We start from the raw sequence: 21,865 nt of genomic DNA, 5'->3' as shown, positions 1-21,865 counted from the left end.
ACCTATAGATTTAGCCCTCCCTGCCCCTGAGCCCATCCTTTAGTATGCATTATGTCACCTGAAAGACTTATGAGAATAGGCTGCTGGGCTCCACCCCCAGAATTTCTGATTCAGTAGGTCTGAGTGAGTCACAGAATTTGAACTTTTTGCCAGGTATTTCTAACAAGTTCTCAGGTGACACTGGGTGTTGCTGGTCCAGGGACCACACTTTGTAAACCATTCCTCCGGGATCATAAAGTGTGGGAATGTGACTTTTAGCAAAACATGATCCGAACTTTGACTGGTGGAGTTAAAATAAGAATTGCCCCTAATTAACTAGATGGGGGGAATCCTTTCCCAATGAATACATATAGCAAATCACCACGATGTACACTTTAAATATCTTACAATTTTATATGTCGGTTATACCTCAGTGAAGCTGAAACAAAAAAAAGAAGTATTTAAAGATGAAGCAAATTTATCACGTGAAAACAGCATGATGGAACTCTGTCCACAAAAGGGAATTTTATGATATTGCTGATATGCTATATATTTATAATGATAAATGGAATAATGCTGCTCTGGTACTTACAATTAAATAATTACAAAGATAATAAAACAGAATCAAATAGTGGGAAGCAAAATGCCCTGCAGTGTATATTTCTGTTTCTTATCATAGTGACCCTATAGATTGATATTAAGCGTGTCCACCCACACCAGAGTTATAATGGCACTGCTCATATCTCGGTTAAGAATAAGATCTTATAACCACCCAACTATAACCAAGTAAGTGTTCAGCATCTATAGTTAAAGAAAATTAAATTCTGATTCCCAGCCAGCACAGGGCACATTTGTATGTATGCAGCTAATGTTAGTGACTTTCTATGTTTACAGGCCGCCTAATTTGGTGCTTCAGTTTTCCATATCCACTTATTCCCTTGTATTCATGTTAGTTTTTCAGACAAGATTAAGCTGAATTATTCAGTTATATAATATGTACAAGTTTTTGCTGTAAAAATATTTTTGTGGGTGAGCAAACACAATTCCACACCTTATGGAGGAGGAGAGGAAGGTAGTGAAGCTGGATGATTATAGCTGTGTTCTCCCTGGGCAAAGTCTTCCTTGTCTTTATACAATATTTCTCCTTTCTCTCAGTTTATGTTATTTTGTTGACGCTCAGATGGGGTGTGGGAAGGAAAGGTTGGATCTACTTTGAAGTGTACCCCAAGCAGGTCTTAGGAAGCAGACAGATGGCAAGATAGAATTCAGGATAGAATTTGTGGACCGAGGAGCTAGTAGCTTTTGTGATTAGGAAGTTATGGGCCAAACTTCTGGGTCCAAAGTTCTGACTTTCTGCTCCAAGAAAAGAGGGATAGAGGTAGTTAGGTCTCTTTCATGTGGAGAATAAACAAAAAAGAAACTGGACATTTTCAAGGTGTTTGTGGCCACAGTGAAAGTTCATTTTTTACATTTGTATGAGCACTGAAAATGAATGTTAGGAATAGCATAAAACTCTAAAGTGAAGGACATTACTGCATTAGCTTCAATATTACTTGTCATGTTTTGCTGTTAACAGTAATAAGGGAGCATACTGCAGGCATCGTATAAAGAAGATTTTGCGGAATTGACCCATTCCAGGCCACCAACAGCACTGACTCCGAAGACTGACTTTTATAGTGTCTTCCTCAATGTCGTCAGAGGATTACCTGCTCCTTTCAGGTGCCCTGGCCATGTCTTGAACCATTAACGCTCCTCTAACAGTAGGCATTGATCCATCAGAAGTTACAGCTGCCTCCTTGGGGTCTTAATTTTCCTACCTAAGTTTCAAGGCTGCTCTAGCCTCACTTTCATGACATTGTTTCTAGTTGCTACCTGAGTTTAGCTTCTTGGACTCCAATCCTGTTCTCTCTTAGTGAACTTAGCTGCTCACATCTGGCTTCTGCTCTGACTCTCATCATCACTGATTTCAGAGCTGAGTCCTACCCTAAAGATCTGTTAACACCTAGCCACATCCTAAAAAGCCGGGGATTTATAATCTTCATGGAACCTTTCTCTGGGGATTTAATAAAAGGTCTATTCCCACGTTATAGGAGAGACTGCAGAAAGTAAACTACCCAGTTGACCCTTGAACAATGTGGGTTCAAACTGTGTTGCTGCATTTATACATGGACATTTTAAAATAGTAAATACTGCCATACTACACAGTGTGTGGTTGGTTGAATTCTTGGATGTGGAGGAACTGCGGAGATGACTGCGGATACTGAGGGCCAACTATAAGTTACACATGAATTAACACCTGCATTGTTCAAGGGTCAACTGTATTCATTATTGAAAAGAAAAGGGGATAAATTCTCATCAGCGTGCATAAGGGTTTGCTCCTCAGACAGGTTCACAGGGATGCTTATCAAGTTTTCTGAGAAATGGACACACTCATGAAAATGAATTGCATCAGCTGCCCCAGAAGATTTTGCAATTGGTAAATAATGATCTAGGTTCCATAATTCTGAAGTACTAAGACAGTTGGGGGTCATATCTACAGAAGGGTAAGGATAGGCAATATTTAGCATCTCTTTTCTTAAGTCACATTACTGGCCACATTTTGTACAAGCCCCCTGATCACTGTGTAGCCAATCTATGCTCAAATAGAACATTTATAAGTGGAAATGTTACTTCTTCCTCTAAGTCAAATTTATTTCCCTCTTACTGAGATAAGTTACTGATCTGACATACATTAAATGACATACAGAGTGCTCAGAACAGTGCCTAGTACACAGTAAGTGTTCAGCATCTATAGTTAATATTATTACTTTTATCCAAATACTAGAAAAATATATATTATGACTCTGCAAAGCAGATAGGAAACAGGTGCCAAAAATTACCCACCACTCCCATTGTTTAAGGAATGGGGAAAATATGGAAGCCTAAACAAATTGTAAATTTAATAAGCATCATTTAGTAGAATAAAAGAAAACTAAAATACAGTCCTTTATATTTTATATTTCAGTAATTTTCCCAGTAGTTCACATAGCATTTTTTATTTTTTTATTTATTTATTATTATTATTTTTTTACACATAGCATTTTTTAAATTCTACTGTAGGTCTCTAGAGAAAAACAAACTGGAATCAGAAGCCCACTGATTCACTTGGGTGGCAATGCACCCAGAATCACAAAGTCCAAATTCTGTTTTGATGGGTACCAGTGTTTGTGTATTCAAATATAACACCGTTTTTTGTTTGTTTTTGTTAGTAATAGGCCAGTGTGCTATGACAGAAAGAACGTGGGGCTAAATCTGAGCCCCAATCCTGCCTCTCCACTCACTGAATGTTTAGTTTGGGGAGATTACCTTTTCTCTTTGTAAAATGGTGGTAAGGTTACTGATTCCATTCTCACGAATTGTGAGAATTAGGCCTGTTTTTGCATGGCCTGAGAGTTAAGGAGGGTTTTAAGATTTTTAAATGTAAAATGTAGAAAAGATTTTTAGCCTTTAAGTGAGAACAGTTGCTCAAAGAATTGAGGACATTGCCTCTTGCCTGCAAAGCCTAAAATATTTACTGTCTGTCCCCTTATGGAAAAGGTTTGCCAACCACTGCTTTATATTTACATCTGGGACATTCATCAATTACTGAGAGAGATCAAGGAAGCTTATGGCTTCCATGTATTTTCTTAAAATATTTATTTATTTACATATTATTTTGGCTGTGCCAGGTCTTAGTTGTGGCATGTGGGATCTTTAGTTGTGGCATGCATGCGGGATCTAGTTCCCCAACCAGGGATCCAACCCAGGCCCCCTGCACTGGGAGCGCAGAGTGTTACCCACTAGATCACCAGGGAAGTCCCTGGCTTCCATGTATTTAATCATATTTTGTTTTAAAAATCTTCTAGTACATAAGGTTTTGTTGATCCCTGTAATATTTTAGATGTAACAAATATTTTAGTTTTCTAGTCCATGAGTTTGCAGAGATTTTTATAAGGCCCAGTGCTTAAAACAGATCACAGCAGAGCTGTTTTAGTTGAAGGGATCCAGACTACTTGTACTGCCTATTGCCTAGCATTCCTAGTCCTCCCTTGGGCATTCTGTGGAACCCTGAATGTATTGGCTTTCAAACGGAATTATCAGCAGTAAAGTCCTCACGTTGCAAGCAAACACCTTCAGATGCAGCCTGGGCCATGGTGGGAAGGTGTAAGCCCTCAGTGTTGTGGCTTCCCCTTAGGGAGAAGCTTCCAGAAGATAGGCAAGATGTGGTTCTGGTTCTGATGAGCCCAAGGGTGACAGAGCAATGAGAGGAAGCAGTCATAGTTTAATTCTACCCAGATCTATTTTTCCTAAAAAGAGAAAAGTCTCAAACCCTTGAATATCCAGGATTATGTTGTCTAAAATCCAGGTCTGTTGTAGATATATGTTAATGTCCAGGAGAAAAGCAAAAAGTTGAAATATTGGGCTTCCCTGGTGGCGCAGTGGTTGAGAGTCCGCCTGCCGATGCAGGGGACACGGGTTCGTGCCCCGGTCTGGGAAGATCCCACATGCCGCAGAGCGGCTGGGCCCGTGAGCCATGGCCGCTGAGCCTGGGCCTCCGGAGTCTGTGCTCTGCAACGGGAGAGGCCACAACAGTGAGAGGCCCGCGTAATGCAAAAAAAAAAAAAAAAAAAAAAGCAGTTGAAATATTGAACCTTAGGAACCCATGTGGTCACTTTCCAACAGGAAAGATGCTTACTTCCTCAAAAATAACTTTCTACCAGCAACAAAGATGCTTGAAGTTCATGTAACTGAAGACTGAACTGTCCATTCCACAGGTAGAGAAAAGCCTTTAAATTCCTTGAGAAAAGTTGTATGTGGGCATAAATTCAGGAAAATATGTAAATGACTTATCAGAGTCTATCTTGAAAGTAAACTAGGAAGAAATACTGAGTATCTGAAGACAAAAATGGGAAGAGTGTCCACTTCATGGGCAAAGTGTGAAAAAAGAGGGAAGGGTTTCTCTGGAGTCACAAGCAAATCAAATTCTTCATCTATGGAGGTTTTCCCAGGGTTAGTGGTAATTGCAGGCTTCGGTTCCCCGCTAGAGCACAGTTCCCCAAAAGGGCAATGTAACTCCATTGTACAGAGCTAGGAAAGGGAGAGGTGTGCTGGGAGAGTTCAGAGTTGGTAAATCAGCTCTTGAGTTGGCTGAAAGAATATTGCATTAAAAATTGGGTTGGCCATTGGTGGTAAAAATCTGTTTCCAGAAAGCCTTCTCTGTGAAATGTTTTCAGAAGTCACATGAAATTAGAGTGGGTGGAGTTGTCTCAGCAGTATCTAAAAGGGAGGAAACATCTTTTGTGGTTAACATGATACAGGTAGGAGATAGCTAAGGGATGAATAATGAGGAGTTGGAGAACCCAGTATGTTTTTTTACTAAAATTTCTGGTTTTTTGACTGAGTCGGACTTTATTTCCAAAAAAAGAGATGAGGAACATTCCTGTAAGAACTTCCAGGAATGGTTGTCCATTCCTGCTCCATCTTTCTTCTTTCTTTCTGCTCTCCTACTCTGCTCAGAATGGGATAACATAACACACAGATGCAATACTGGATTTTTTTCAGAGTAGTCTGAGTTGTTTGCTGGTTCAAATTATTTTAATGACTTTCTCTATAACTAACTCTCTGCGAGCGGATAAGTGTGTAGGTTGGGAAGTGAAGGAAAGAAAGCTAAGGTATGAGATTTGAGGTTAGATATGTCATGCATTGTCTGGAAAGACCCAAGAGGGCTGCGTGAAATGCTGGTCCCAGAGAATTTGAGACAGCTGCCAGGTGATGCCATTCTACTTGTAACTAACTGTCTTTGTTCTGAAATGCAGATGTTTTAGAAGCTTTTCCTAACATGAAGTTAATTACACCTGGTGTTTCAGAATGTTTGATGGTAACCTTTGGCATTTACATGCATGATGTCAGCCATTATCTTCTAGTTGTGTTGCCATGTATTCCAGACAGGCATGTAAGCATGTATCCTCTTCCAAACACTAATAACTTCTTTCCTGGCTATAAATCCAGCTGCATGATGTGGAAATGTAATTGAGCAGCCTACATAGATGTTTGGAGCTCATGTGGGAATATCTATTTGTAAGAGAACCTGAATATTCATGTAACTGTCCAGACATCAATAAACTTTCATTTTACCGTGTTTATTTCTGTTCCCCAGTGAACAGCAGCACTCTTAAGCTCAGAGTTAATAGGCACGTTCCTCAGAGATGTACCCTCTCTTACCTTAATAGGACATCTCCCTAACACATTTGTTTATCGGTTGCCAGGTAGCTCTCCCATCAGGTGACATGAGTATGTTTTCTTTGTCTTAGTGCACAGGTGACAGTTACCATTGTTTGCCATCAATTAGCTTGGGGTAGCATGTCAAGGATGTACAGGTAGTGTCACTTTACTCTGACAGCCACCCGATCCGGTTGAGGAGGGATTGTTTCATTATCCTCTTATCAGGGCTGCTGGATAATGATACTCTACACTGCAAAGTGGGAGAAAAAAAAGACAGGCAGAAAGAATAGATTTTTAGGGATTGGCAATGTTAAAATTATTCATGCCTCAAGGAGAAGGGAAAGATTAGAGAGCTGACAGGGCAAACCCTTAAGAAGCTTCTTTTTCCTAATACAGATGGAATACGGAATGATACCCTTCCTGATGGAGAAAGAGAAGAGGGGGGAAGTGCCCAGACATTAGGAGGAAAGAAAAAGAGGAACTAGCCCCTTCTGCTCATAGCGAGCAGGCAAGGATTAGCTGCCATCTCTCTCCCATTCTCCAATTAACCTCAAATTCAGCCTTCCAAGTGCCCGTACCGGGACCTTATCCTTGCTAGAAAACTCTCTGGTTTGTGGATTTAGGTCATGAGAGCATTTTCCACTGAACAACAGTGCAACTGAATGGTTTCATGGTGAAATACAAAGAACTGCAGAAGGTATTGGGGCACAAGTTTTCATTATTGAGGACCAAAACTCCAGTCACCAACCCCCAGCCGCCGCCCCGTGTTGGTCATTTTCTTCAGAATGACTGAAGGGAAGTCTTTTTTGAATTCTGAAAATTAACCACGGCTGGATCTTTATGCTGTTGGAGAAACAAACACAAAGAAGTGCTGAAAATGTAAAAATACTTCAAGATAAACTAAGCTTCAAGGGGGACAATTGTGTTGACATTTTAGTAACAGCCCATTTTCGCTCCTTAACGAAGTGCAGTCATGCTTGAAAATGACTTATCTTTTAAACTGAAACGCATTATGGGTTGTAACTCAAAGGTGTGTATTATTCATGTAAAATAAAGTACAGCATTTTAACCCTATGAGGATTCTTTCACAGGCCCTGAACACTTTATACCAACTTGCATTAGAAAAGTTGAACAAAAAACGCTTATTATTAGAGAGTACGATGTATATGCTCTTTTGCATTTTAAAATGACTCTAGTTCACAGTTTATATGCATCTTTAGGTAAGAAGCCATTCTTTATTGGAGATTTACCATTTTGGAGCAACATGCCTTTGTCTTCTCCATCCTGTTAATTATAGGAATAATTACAATAATGTAAATAGGCAAGGAAGAGCAACAATGGTTTGTCGAGCCCTTAACCATGGTCCAGACATACTTAACACTATGCTAAGTGTTTCCTATATATTGTATAATCCTCCTCGCCATCCTGTGAGGTATTATCCTTATTTAAGATGAAGAAACTGAGCTTAGGTTGACTTGCCCAAGACACATTGCTAGTAATTGGTAAAGCTCATTTTCAAACCCAGGTCCATCTGACTCCCAGTGCGTACTCTTTGTTCCTTTAATAACCACCCTGACACTATCGCTCCTGAGTGCCCAATTTCTGGTAGGCCAAAGTAGCTAAAATTTTCATTGCAGTTCAGTCATTTCCTGAATCCTTCCTAGGTTCAAATTTCTCCTGGAGGGAGCCTTGAGGAGGAAAGACAGAGACAAGATTGAGCTCACCATTTGAATGGGGCCTCTAATTCTTTTTTAATATCTCTGTGAAAGCCGACTTAGCCTGATTTCATTGATTAGTTTACCCCTCTGTGCCCAGACCCTGGAAATAATGCCCAAGAGATGAGTAGTGAGCCCATACCTCTTCCCATGTACCAGCCACCAAGCATTAAATGTCATTCCTCTGTGTCCCAACTCTGGCACTGATTATAAGTGAATTCACAATCTGTGGATAATATTGGTTCCCCTTGTCCTATGAGAGCAGGCCCTCTATGAAGTGCAACACGATGGCTTTTCAAGTAATCATAAATGACTCTGAAAGCGTATTTACTGTAACTGCTAGGTGGCAACAGATCTGCCCAGTACTTCTCTTCTTCGTGCATTATTGACAGAGGCAGTGGCCTTTCAGCCCACGACATCAACATCGTGCTCGCTTGTGGTAACAGGTGCATATATCTGATTGCTCATGACGAACCCCTCCCTGCCTTCCTTCTTTGCCACCAGTGGATCGACATGCTCCTGACAAGCATCTGAAATCTTTATTTCAGAAAAAGCCCATCTCCTACCAGCTGTTTGTTTTCCAAACCAAATAATTCAGTTAATTTCTTGCTTGAGTTAATTTTCAGAGCTGGAAAATTTCAGCCACGTTGAGGTCACTTTAGTACTTTTAGGGTGGATAGAAGCAAAAACGGGAATCTACTTTTTGGATCCTAACCAGCATTTTGGTGGTTAAAACTACCCGTGTGCTTTGTGTGTGGTGGGGGAGGAGTGCCTAGTGACTCCAAGCGGCCTTTACAAGTGGAGTATGCAAGCGTTCTGATACGGTATCAACACTCTTATGCCTTTGTTTTTGCATCCATCTTGCATTTGAGAGGCAATATAGTGTGATGGTTAGAGGCACATGATCTGAAATCAGGTCTCCCAAGTTTGAATTCCAGGTCCACTACTTACCAGCCACAAGACCTACATACGCCAGGTAATCTAATCAAGAACCTGATTAGGCCTCAATTTCCTCAATAGTAAACTGGAGAAAGGTTTGCAAAATACTAAATAAATGTCATCTATTGAATCTGGGGCATGGGGCAGGCAAGAAGATGAAATACAGCAGAGATATGGTCCAGCACCTACTGCTCAAAGTGCAGTCCCCAGACCAGCAACCCCAGCATTGCCTGGGACTTTGGGAATTTGATAGAAGTTCAGAATCTCAGCACTTGCTGCCTCCAGGACCTAGTGAATCAGAATCAATATTTTACCCTGGTGAATTGTTTGCAAATTAAAGCTGGAGAAGCAGGATTCTAGCTGCCCGTACAGTTTTGAACAGAAATATGCCCTCCAGTTGACTGTTTTTAATATACCTCAGCCTGACAAGGGAGGTCTTCTTCCCTGCCCTCTAAAACGATGAAAACATAGTCATGAAACAATGCCTATGGTAGCTTTCCCTGTCTCTGGGGATGGGCCTGAGACAAGTAGACTTCATTTCAGGAAGTTTCCGTGCCTGAAAAACTCCTTGCCTTTCTCTAGTCACACAGTGAATACATGACAGCTGAAGTGTCCCCAAGGGTGCCCTGTCCACACCCATTAGATATATAGATTAATTGTTTTCATTTGGATAGAGAGAGTGCTGCCTGTTAATGCAAACTAACCTGAGCCAGTTAAAGGCTTGAGACTAGAATGCCCTGGTCCCAGTAGCTGGTGAGATGGCATCTGGGGACCACACAGATCAACAGATGCTGCTTTGTCAAAATTAAAAAGCCCAACTGAGTCACCTCCACCTACCTCTATAAGGAGATGGGATGAGGGACTGTAGTGAGCTAAGCCCCAGAGAGAAAGAAAGACTAAAGCAGCAGGGAGGCCAGCTCCTGGTCCTCTGCTGGAAGTAGGGCTCACAAATTCATCTCAAGACCAAGCTTTTATTTCCTTGGGGAGTCCACCATCTCTTAATCACAAAAGCAATAAGAATTTCCAATATGTTGCTCTGCCGTGCCTAATCAGTTCTTCCAGCTGCCAGTCATCAGTGCAGTCTAGAGGCTCACCTAAAAGCCCTCTTCCAGCCTTGAGATCAGCAGTGACCCCTGAGGTGACATAGACGATGAAGGCCGCCCCGTAGGTAGCCTGTGTGTGCTGCCTGATTTGATCACGACAGCTTTGTTAATATTGCCCCAGATGCTGAGGGTTCAGTTCTCCTCCTTATGCTTTGATTGATAGGCCCCATTGTATGCCCCATTAGTGGAGTTTGGAAAATCATTTGGAAGGAAATTTTTCCTTTTGTGAATGACCTTACACTTGCACTCTGACATGGAGATTTTCTTCCTGAGGTTAAAAAAATCACTTGGCAAAGCCTGAGCATCTGTAAGTATTTGTAAGTATTTGTTGTGGTGGGCGGGTCTGTGTGAAGGTCTCAGGTATTTGACTTCAAACATTAAGAGACTAGCGCCTGCCTGGTACAGAGTAAGGGCTGGAAAATTGTGTTTGAATGAATGAATATTCTTAGACTATAGTAAGATAGAATCCTGGATGTATGACTTTGATAGCTGGAAATTCCTAGAAGTCAGTGTAAGTAAGAGGCATTTCCTGTGCCATAGTGGCAATTTCTAAGAAATGTGGATCTTTGGTAGAGGTCAAAGGCAATCCTGCTGAAGCCACTGATACCTGACTCCAGAGTTTTGTCCATTTTATACGAAGGATATGTGAGATGGGAGTTGGATGAATGTTGGAAAACCATGCTCTATTGTTACTTCCTCTGAATCTCTGGTCATTATATTGGTCCCAGGCAACATCCACAAACATTGCCCTGGACTCTGCATGCAAAGTGCTCTGTGTAGACACTAAATTATAAGCCTCTTCTAGGTTATCTAACCAGAAGAGAATTTGTCTTACGTTTCTCATCCCATTTGTTAGAATATAGAGGCAAGTCCCAGGCTTCATTTTGCTGACAGGTAATTTCTTACATCCTACGTAAGAAACTGTTTCATACACATTTTTTATATACTTTAAATTGAACCCTAAAGCCTCCCTTTCTTCCTCTTGTGGGGTCTGCAGTCAAAGGGTCTCTGCCTGTTCCAGTGTCATTCACTGGCTGTAGCAGTGGAAGGAAGGGCTGTAGATGTGTGTTTGACTGTTGGTCAGTCAACACGTGACCTCACCACAGCTGGAGGGCATGTTTCTGAGCCTCCGGCCCTAAACCACACACCTCTTATGTCCCACCTCACATCCTCTTCACCACGTGTTCCTGCCAGCGGCCATTGCTATGGCAACCAGGCATAACTTGGCAGCATCCCCTCAACTGCACTGGCTTTCTGTCCCCAGGCTTCTCTGATGCCCTGGCCTTGGACATCTCTGAGAACCTTTAGCCACTGTGGTGCATGTGCCTACTTGGAAGTGTGAGAGAAGTAACACCCTTTACCAGCGGGGAACAGGAGTTGGTGGATAAATGTTCCTTTCTGTCCTTGTCCTACTCACGGAGCCCAAGACGGACTCCAGTGGCATTTAGATTGTGTTCGTCTTTGTTTACTCAACAAACATGAATGACGTGTTGACAAACATGAACGACGTGTTGGAGACAGTAGGCACCAAGGGTGTCTGGTTCACTAGTCCATCCCAGAACCTGGCTCAGTGTCTGCCAGACGGTAGGTACTCCGTAAATATTTGTGGAATAATTGGCTGCTGAGAGAGGAATGAGAAGAACGCAAGTAACTCTGCACACACAGCAAAAATATTAAAATAAGTACAGAAAGGTAGAGGACATTACAGGCAAAAGCATAATAGCGTAAATTGCCATGACATATTTGAGGTGTGGTCAGTTGTCTGATTTGGCCAGAGTTTAGGGCACATTTTGGGATTTGGGGGGCACAAATAAGACAGCGTGTTAAAGCGTTGAACACCGTTTGATGTTCTATACTAGTAAGTCTCAGTATTTTGGTATAAGGATTTATAGAGGTCTGTTCCCCTCATTCACCTGCACCTCCGCAAGGACAGGGGCACACATATTGTAGAGTGGCTAGCATGTAGTAGGCACCAAATAAATATTGAATTTAAAAATTAATGGTTGAAGGATAGATGGATGGATGCATGATGATGGATGGTTGGTCCTGGCTAGTAAGCGGGCTGAAGGAGAGGACCTTAACCAGGCCTAACTTTCAGTGTGTGGCAGGCTGCACACAATACCAAATTTCCCAGCCTATTTCTTTGCAACTAATGCAAAAACCTGGCTAATATAGCTAATGTAGGCCTTTGGGAAGCAGCACATTTTCTATTGAAGCATAGAGCAGAGCATGGAGTGTGTACACCAAGTTTCTCTGTTGCTCATGGGTTGTAAACAGCAAGGCGGCACTTCTTTGTGAAAAACACACACACATATATACAAAAATACCTCCAGCGGATACTAAGTGATGGGTGCATTCAGCAACTGCAACAACATAAATAGGAGCGCTCACGTTTCTACATTAAGGCAGAAAAAAGTTAGCTGTGTTTCCACAGTGTCTGTGACCTTCTTATTATTCCATTAGTTTTTGGAATAGTATATAAAACACCAAGCTTCATGCTGACAAACACCGTATTGAAACTGTTGCTGCAGTCAATCCAAACAGCCTTCTCCCGTGGGTAAAATTATTATTTGGAATACAAGCAGAGTGTGGTTGCTTGAGCAAGCTGAGCATAAATGAGGTAGTGATCCATAAGGTGACTCTAGCGAGTCTGCAAATGTGCAACTTTTCTGGAGGCTGACACACAGCAAAAGCTCTGCATTGCCCTTTTGAGCTGGACAGCATTTTCTAGTCTCACCACCTCTTCAGGACTTGGAAGACTGTGGAGGATGCAGGCGTCTAAGGACAAGAGTTAACCTGACACAATGCTGACTTACCAAAAACAAAACCTTCAAATGAGATCACACTCCTTTCAGTAGCTTTTTGAGCGCGAAGATGATAATTCTGCTTCTTCACAAGTTCCTTTAAGTACTTGAACTCTTGTTCCATTGGATTAAGCTTTCAGGGGCTGGGTCATTTGGGGGTATTAACTCTATCCTGGAGAGGTTGGAGAAAAGTGGTGCTGGTCTAAAAATACAGCTCCCTGAACTTTTAAACCTTCAAATCTCTTTGATTATGTGGCTTCTTTTTCTTAATCCTGAACCTGGTTTTTTAAATTTTTTAAAAATCCATTTATTCTTTGATATCAGTAGAGTAAGTTCAAAAAGAGCAAAGATGGGTATAAAGCTTGGCATAGCTTTGTATAGAGAAGGAAGTTAAAGAGAGTCAGCATAATGATGCTGGTATGATTGCAGCATAATGAGACGTCTGCTGAGTAGATCCAGGCACTGAGAGAGCTTCTCTGATAGTGATAGACTCCGAAAGTGACAAGCCCCAGTTTCTTCTGTGACATGGTACCAATTAGCCGATCTAAATGGGCACATATTTAAGTTTGAGGTCACGTATAGTTCTCAAAGGCTAGGCTGCCCCCAACAACGAGGCTGTAACTCACACTCTGTGTCATAATAGACAACAGCGGGAGAAGATCCGAGAGCAGTTTTTGAGGCCCCTTTTCCATATTTTGTGGTGTTGGGAGAGGAGTCATGTTTGCTGAAGACTAAGTACATTTATCCATCACACCGTTGGGAAATGCCCAGGGTCGGTTAGACTCTGAAGTTAAAAGAATGTAGGATGCTGCATTGGTACTAGGATCAGGGGAAGCTCTGTTCTCATTACATTGATTTAGCAGTGACACGGAGACTGGGCATGACCCACAGCGCCTCACTGCAGCACGGAGAAGAGGAAGAAGGCCTGTGTTGTATCCTTCTGGGTCAGCAGACCGCATATTCTGTTACCTGACTGTCCTCCCCTGTGACTGAAAAGTGCTAATACAGAGACCTTCGCCCAGGTGCAGACATTACAAGATTGGCTAATTATACAGTGTCCAGACAGGGAACTTGCCGGGCAAGGCAGCTCTTATGAGACGAACCGTGAATGTCAGCCTGGAGCAAGCTGAACATGGACTCCTCAGACAGCAGTAAAGGCACATTATCCGGGGAACCTGTTCTACCATAAACACAAAAGCTGTGTATATCCAATAAGGGGAGAACTGTTCCCTTAAAACCACCAAAGAGAAAAACAAACAAGCCCCTAAAATGTGCTTGCTGTCAGCCTTCAGTATTTAAAGAGTGCGTGCTTCCTTTGGGGCGCAGTCTGATGCTTGTTCTCCCTTGATTTCAGCTTCAGTTTTCTCCAGCAATCATTCAGGCCGAAGCGGGACAGCTGCTGGGGCCATGCCAACCTCACATCCTGTCAGTCACCCTTCTCCGGGACATAATGTACAGGGGAGCTCCCGCAACCCCTCCTCCCAGTTACCTGCACCCACAGCTGCGGACGCGGGAGCTGAGAGGTAAGGCCATCCGTCTCTCTCTTCTAATAGGTGGCACCGCCAAACCTCCCTCCACCAAGAAGAGCTTTGACAGTTGCTGAAGTTTATTAATAATCCATTGGTGGGTTGAATTACCCAAAGGTGACATTTTAAAGGTACATGCACAAAACACGTGAACCGAATATCTCATTATCTGTTTTATTTTCCATGGGAAAAAAAATAAAGATACTGGCAATAGCCCACTGAAGTGTCTGATGCTGGGGAAATGCATCAGAATGTTCCTGTCATTCCTCAGTTTGTTTCAGGGACTCAATTTTAAGGTAATGTCCCTACAGGTTGACATGCTTTCCAGATGTAAGATGGTACCTTCAGCACATAGATCAGTGGTGTTGTCTTAAGAATATAGCATAAAAGGGCACAGGATTTTATGCGCACTACCAGAAAGGGGCTGTTCACTGAATACTTTATGTTGATACTACCCTCATAAAGAGTTTCTGGGAGAAAATTTTTCAATCTTGACACTTCGGTCCCTGTCTTTGAACTGCCCAGCCCTCCAGTGGTGTGGACAGCATGCTACTTCTTTCATTCTCCTCTCCACTTGTCATCTGGCTTGAATTGACCTAGACATCCACGGGAAAAAGTTCTTGTGGGCACCCCTATGCAATCCTGGAATAGTAGGCATTTGGTAGACAAAATAATGGGTTGAATAGGCAACAGGAGTAAAAGTCTTGAATCTTTGATTTCACCAGCAGTCTGTGGTTTTGTTGGTGTTGGCCTGGTCTAGGAGTTTTTAAATGTGTTTTTAAGTCCACTAAGCCATATTTTTAAATTGTATGCCTACCCTTTATTAATACATCTGTTCATTTAATAAGCATCTGTTGAATACTTGCTATGTGTCGTACATTTTGCTGAAGATGAAAAGATGATGAAAACCTGGTCCTGCCATTATAGGATTTGGTAGTGAAGACAGACATGCAAACAACATATAGTAATGCTGGTTGGATAAATGATGTAACAGGTGCCACGGAAGCTCCATCTCTGCCTTGGGGAGGGGGAGAAAAGAAAGACAAGAGTGATCTAGGCATTACAGGAAGATTAAGGCTCTTCCAGGTGGATAAATTGGGAAGAGCATCCAAGGTAGCCAGAGGAACATATGTAAGACATGAGAGGGGGAAGGACACATGGAGGGAGCAAGGTGCCAGTAACTCAGGTGGCATCATCAGGTAGACATGGCGGATGAAGTCAGGTGAGAATGGGTTGGCTCATGGGGAACAACCACGCTGAAGATTTTACCCCTGATCCTACTGGAAGTGAAGAACCATTATAGACCCTTTATTAGGAGAGAAACACATCAGATTGTCATTTTAGAGAAGCAACTCAGGTGACAAGATGGTAAAGTAATTGAGGTTTGAAGCAGGGATGAAAGGTAGGGAAAATAAGGAGGAGGTTATTATAAAAGTCCTTGTGAACAATATGAGGACCTGAGCTAAGGCAAAGCAGTAAGGATGGAGAATTTATTCAAGGGCTATTAGTTAGGAGGCAGAATATATGCTAATATATATGCTAATATATGGTGGGGTAAACAGGAGGGACCAAAATTCATTCCTGAGTTACACCCCGAGACATCAAGATGGAAAATGGTGCCGTTAACAAAGGAAAAGAGGGTTTTGAGTAGAGGTGAGGGTGGGAAAGAAGGAATGATAATAAATGGACTTTAGGGTTTGGACTTTCAGGTGGCTGTAAAACATCCAGGTGGATGTGTCTGGTCGGCAATTGAAACATGGATCAGAATATGTTAGACTTAATCGTAACACTTCTATGTACATGGTTATGTGTAAACAACTTATTAGCCTTCTCTCACAGGATCTGTCAGCAAAGCAGTGCAAATGATAATCATCTATTAAGTTCACAGACTTGCCAGTTGTTGGATGTATTTCTGTAAGTTCAGATGAGCTTATTCATTTTAGGATTTTATTTAGTTCCCAGTTGAGTTTTAAATGATATTATCCGTGGGCTTTTCATCATCCCATTTCATTCTGCCTGGCCAAGCATCATACCCTACAAGGTAGTGAAGCTAAGAAACCATCCACAGGGACTTCCTCCTCTTTGTCTCATCCTATTGGTAGTTATAAAGACTCTTTACAAGAATATAAGAAAAAAGTAATCTGTGTGTCTTCTTTTTTGTACACAGCCGTCAAAAGAATCAATGTAGAAAAAGATTTTAACCATTATTAGAGTCAAAAACAACAACCCAAACACCTGATTAAATCCCAGCTCTCACAGTTGCTAATTGTTTGAACGTATTCCGTGGATGCTCCTGCGGCTTGGGTTGTTTCTAGTTTTGTTTCTAACATTTCATTTTGTTTTATTTTATAATTTTTTTTTCAATTTCGTCTTTTGAATGTTGGTAACATATTAAAAAATTTCAAGAATGGCACAGTGAACACCCATATACCCTGCACCCATGTTCACCCATTGTTAACATTTTGCCACCTTCTCTCTCTCTTTCTGTCTTTTTCTCTTTCTGACTTGAGAGATCCTTTATTTGTCTGTTTGCTTGCTTCCCTGTTGTTTCTGAACCAATCTGAGAGAATATCTTGGGGCTTCCCTGGTGGCGCAGTGGTTGAGAGTCCGCCTGCCGATGCAGGGGACGCGGGTTCGTGCCCTGGTCTGGGAGGATCCCACATGCCGCGGAGCGGCTGGGCCCGTGGGCCATGGCCGCTGAGCCTGCGCGTCCGGGGCCTGTGCTCCGCGGCGGGAGAGGCCAAAACAGTGAGAGGCCCGCGTACCGCCAAAAAAAAAAAAAAAAATCTTCTTCTTCATTATTATTATTATTGCTTTTTTCATGACATTGACAGTTTCTAAAGAACTGAGGAGATTTATTTTGCAGAATGTTCCACAGTTTGGACTTGTCTGATGTTTTTTCCTCCTTAATAAACTTGTTCGTTTTGGGCAGGAATAACACATAGGTGATGGGGTGTTCCTTAGCTCTTTTGAGCCTTAGTTTACACTCATGGGGAATTAGGATTAGATGAACCAAAGCAGGTAAAGCACCTAGCTTGTTACATGGCATGAGGACAGGCAACCTTGGCACAGCTGAGAGATTCAGGTTTGTAAGCCAGAGGATGTTGTCAGATGATTGCCGTGGCTGGTAATATAATCATGGAAGGGAAAATGGAGAGGCAGAGGAAGGTGGTGTACTTTGCATGGCTGGGTGAATGAAGTGGATATTTTCACTTTTGTGGCTTTGCCTTTTTGCTCTGCTCTCCCCACAGGATGTGAGCCCCGTTCCTATGCCAGCCCAACTGGCAGGAGCAAGGGCGTGGAGGTTTATCTCTTCCAATCAGGTTTGGAGATGAGGATGACTGGAGAAACAGCCCTGAATTATTCACTGTGTTTGCACTAATGTCCAGCATAAAAACACTAAGAGGAAATGTGCTTACCTTCCGCTTTGGGTTTATATATCTTTGCCTCTGTTTGCCTGGGAAATTCCCCAGTAAAAACCCCAGCAGTTTTCCTAACGGAAATAAGTTTATCCACTTTGCGATTTTTAGTGGGAAACTGGCATTTTTTTTCCTGCTTTGCGGGCATTGATTCATCATTTATTTAGCTTTAACTTTTTAATAAAATGGGCTGAGTCACTGTCATAAGTCAGGAAAGGTCCACTACATCTATCCAGTTAACATCTGTTTCTTTGATCCTTACCACCGTAAAATAAAGTAAACGCAAGTTCTATTTTTATTTTGAAATATTATCTGAATGACACATCGTTTCAGTGATTTAAGCTGAACCACACCACATCACCTAATGTTGATTTAAAATTATTATGGGAAGTGGTGTTTTACTATGTCATATTGAACGAGCCAGTGGTACATTATGACAGTGGGAACTCGGCGTCTTCGGAAGTGTTAATTTATTGGGTTTCAAAGTATGTCTTTTAGACGAGAGAAAACAAACATTGATGGAAGTCCCTTTTTGAGATGGAGAAATCTTGCAGTCCCAAGAATAAGTCAGCTGGATTTGTGTCACTCATCTTGTTTAAGAGCATGTTGGCTGCCTCTCCCCTTCTAAAGAGTGCCACAAATATGGTGTGCTCTGTCGTATAAGTGACAGAGTTTAGGGGACTTGTGGATTTACCGGAGTGGAGTGACATGTAAAGGGCTTCCTACGAGCCCCACCTCTGAGCCAGAGAAGACTGAAAACAAGGAAAGGATGTGCTCTCCCCGTGGAGAATGCATTCTAGTACAGGAACCAACAGCAGAGAATGTTAGGGACAATTTTTTTGGAGAAAGTAATCTAAACACCTTAGCTAAATAAGGAATGTCAGTTTCTTGAATCTGTATGAAGTATTGGGAAGCCTTACTGTTTTCCGTTCATGTCAGATGTGATACTGCTAGAATTCTAGGGACTTTGATATATGTGCAGTCTTTCTACGCCTTTGGGTAACCACGGCTGGTCTTCACAGATAGCATTTTCTTATTCACCATTGGAAACATATTGTAGCTTTCCTGGATGCCAAGGGGTTAAAAATAGCAATTGTTTTCTATGTCATGTCTTTGCAATTATGTAAAGTTCTTTAGCTCTAGTCAAACCAACTTGCTCACTGACTTAGCTTGGTTGTTTTCTGCATCTTAATTCAGGATCTTTCTCTACCTAAAGAGACAATAAGGATATTCCCTCATTGTCTTATTCTTGACTAAATGTTATCAGCCTGGGGCTCGGCTTAGTTTTCAGCCCAGAAAGCCTCCTTGCCTCGTGCAGCTCCCCAGTTAAATCTGTCTCATTTATTTTCCATTTCCCAGATGTCCACTTGCTAACTGGATTATTAGTTCTTTTAGGGCAGGAACCTAAAATTTCCTTGTAACCTCCAGGGTTCCTGTGATGCTAAGGCAGGTTTGACAAGGGAAAAGGACCAGTGAGGGGAATACCTAGGAAACGGGGGGTCATTGCCAACTCCCACTGCCCAGGTGGGAGATTCCTAGAAAGGATTACTCCCCTTGATTCATTGGTCTGAAGGATGGTGACCTCAAAGCTCCAGCATCTTATATAACCTGCATACTTCTATACAATACGTAGTTGCTCTAATACCTATGTTCACACACACACACACACACACACACACACACACACACACACACTCTGCTAGGAGTCTCTTGCCATCACCCATTGCTGGGGTTCCCTTTGCTTTCCTGTGGTCTTTAATACTAGATGCTCAATACTAACTATTCCCACATATTTGCATCTGTAGTATCTGAACAGCTCAAAACTAGGCCTGCTGCTTTGCTGTCCTTCCCACCCTAGGACTTTCTTAGTAAACAGGGACACTGATACCTTCACCCACTCAGCTTTTCCATAGACAGACACACATACACATTCTCTCTCTGTCTCCACATAATCTTTTCTCTCTCTTTTTAATCTTCTAGTATGTGTGCAATAATGGCTAAAATCATAAGCATCATACAAAATATTAAAGTTTATCAAAATCAGTCCTAACATTGAGGTTCATTCATTTATTGAATCATTCAGTCAGCTGGTATTTGGGCACCAGGCAATATACTGGACACTGAGGACATAGTGGTCAATGAGGCTGACAGGAGCCTGGCCCTCTCAAAGCACCTAGTCCAGCAAGAGCTAACCTGGTCAATAGGTGATCATAATTTAGGATGCTATGAAGGGGCACTACAGGAGGCTGTGGAGGCATACAGAAGGAGTACCTAACCCAAAATTGGGGAGGGAGGAATAGAAGAAAAAATATCTCCCTGAAATCTGAAGGTCTATAGAACCCAGCCAGGCAACGTCATATATACAAAAGCTAAGAGGAGAGAGAACAAGCGAGGACGGAGCTTCATAAATAAATGTAGGAGGAGGCTCATGAGCTGCATTAAGGAGCTTGGGCTTTATCTAGAGAACAGGCTTTTGTGTATTTGGCTAAGACAGGTACCCTGGTGACTCTGGCATACATTTCAAAGGCCTCCATATCCTGTTATCCACCCAGCAAGAGTTCAGAACATATTCTGTGCCCAACAGAAGAAGAAATGATGAAGAATGTATGAATGATTTGTCTGGTCCTCAAGCAGACAAAGGCTGTCCTTTCCATATCCTAGACTGATAAGGCAACACAATGGGTTTTGTGTTATTTTCCTTTTTAACACAATTTGTAAAGAAAGTTTTGTCCCTTGCAATTCCAAGCTTGTAGTTTATATAGTCATGACCTATTTAAGAAGGTTTTGAAGAGTCAGTGTCAAAAAAAAATTACCTCCATGTTAGAGACAAAGTGCCAAACATCTGAAAGTTAGAGCTCTAATATCAATAACTTGGCCTCACTGTTCTTATTATAAAAGAGAAGACTTGAGTATTATTAAGAAGTGTCCACGTTGCTGTGTGTCATAATTTAGTTGCAATTTACCCAGTGAGCACTGCTCTCAGAGGCTCCTTGATGTGTATTACAGACCCTTTCCCACGTGCATAGATAGCTGACTTATAAGGCAACAAACACTGGCAAAACAAACAAACAAAGCCTGTCAATCTTTAGCACTGAAATAATTGAGAAAAGCCATAGTCAGAAAATAAATATAAGCCTCAAATATCCATTGTTATCAGCCTGAGTATTGGCATCTACATCATCCTCTGTTAGAGTCTATTGATAGGATGCTCACCTAATGTCGTGTGGTCAAGAGCATCATTCTTTCTCTTTGGGCTTCAGCACTTTATATTCAGAAAACAGTTATCCACATTTAACATCCCATTAAGGGGTCAGTTTCTTTCTAGAAAAGAGACTTCCACAGATATTCAAGATTAAGAGAGGGGGGTCCAAAATCTACCCCTCCCCCCCACACGTCTACTTGAGAATTGCTGACTGTAACGAATGTTGTTCCTGATGTTGATGCTGTGAGCACAAAGAGGCAGAAACTTCCAATATCCTAGACTTGAAAATGGAGATACAGCATTGTATCTTAGACGGAAAAGCTTGAGGTCCTTTTTCTGTTCTGTTTTCTTTAAATCTGTGGAAAATTCCTGGTACTTCTTGATGTTTATTCCAGGGCAGAATAGCCCACCAGTCTTAAAACGTCTTAAATATTGATCCATGACCACAGCCATGCTTCATCCTCTCTGGAAAATATCAGTGGGGTTATTGGCCTTTGGAATGACCTTTCTTCTCACAGAGATCTTCACCTTACTAATAGCTTCTTATAAATACGCCACCCTGACTCAATCATAATAGTTACACGTACAGGGAAATTGGTGATATTTGTTACTTTCTTCTCACCTACCTAATGACTGTGAAAGGCTCCTCTGGAAGAAAAATAAAACAGGAACAACAACAAGGCATTGCTGAACTAGCTGCCATAGCCCACCCTGATCTATCTCTCATTTAAATTTCTGGGTGGATAACAGGATATGGAGGCCTTTGAAATGTATGCCAGGGTCACCAGGGCACCTGTCTTAGCCAAATACACAAAAGCCTGTTCTCTACATAAAGCCCAGGCTCCTTAATGCAGTGTGGCCTGCGAAACTTTTATGAGCCTAATTACCAGAGTCCAATATATTTCTTGATAATGGAGGAAAATAATGAGCTAGGTCTC

The 21,865-nt window shown here is 41.9% G+C and overlaps 1 protein-coding gene across 9 annotated transcripts in view; it reads left to right on the top strand.

Moving 5' to 3' along the window:
* GLIS3 (GLIS family zinc finger 3) overlaps positions 1-21,865 on the top strand; it is a 506,390-nt gene that overhangs the window by 443,995 nt on the left and 40,530 nt on the right. For all 9 annotated transcript variants that reach the window (XM_067744278.1, XM_067744276.1, XM_067744283.1 and 6 more), the window contains one exon: positions 14,135-14,303. In XM_067744278.1, the coding sequence (XP_067600379.1) occupies positions 14,135-14,303 (169 nt within the window). The remainder of the gene's footprint in view (positions 1-14,134; positions 14,304-21,865) is intronic.

Source organism: Pseudorca crassidens, chromosome 7, assembly GCF_039906515.1.
Source record: "Pseudorca crassidens isolate mPseCra1 chromosome 7, mPseCra1.hap1, whole genome shotgun sequence".
Classification (NCBI taxonomy): domain Eukaryota; kingdom Metazoa; phylum Chordata; class Mammalia; order Artiodactyla; family Delphinidae; genus Pseudorca; species Pseudorca crassidens.
This window is presented reverse-complemented; position numbering and strand designations above follow the sequence as displayed.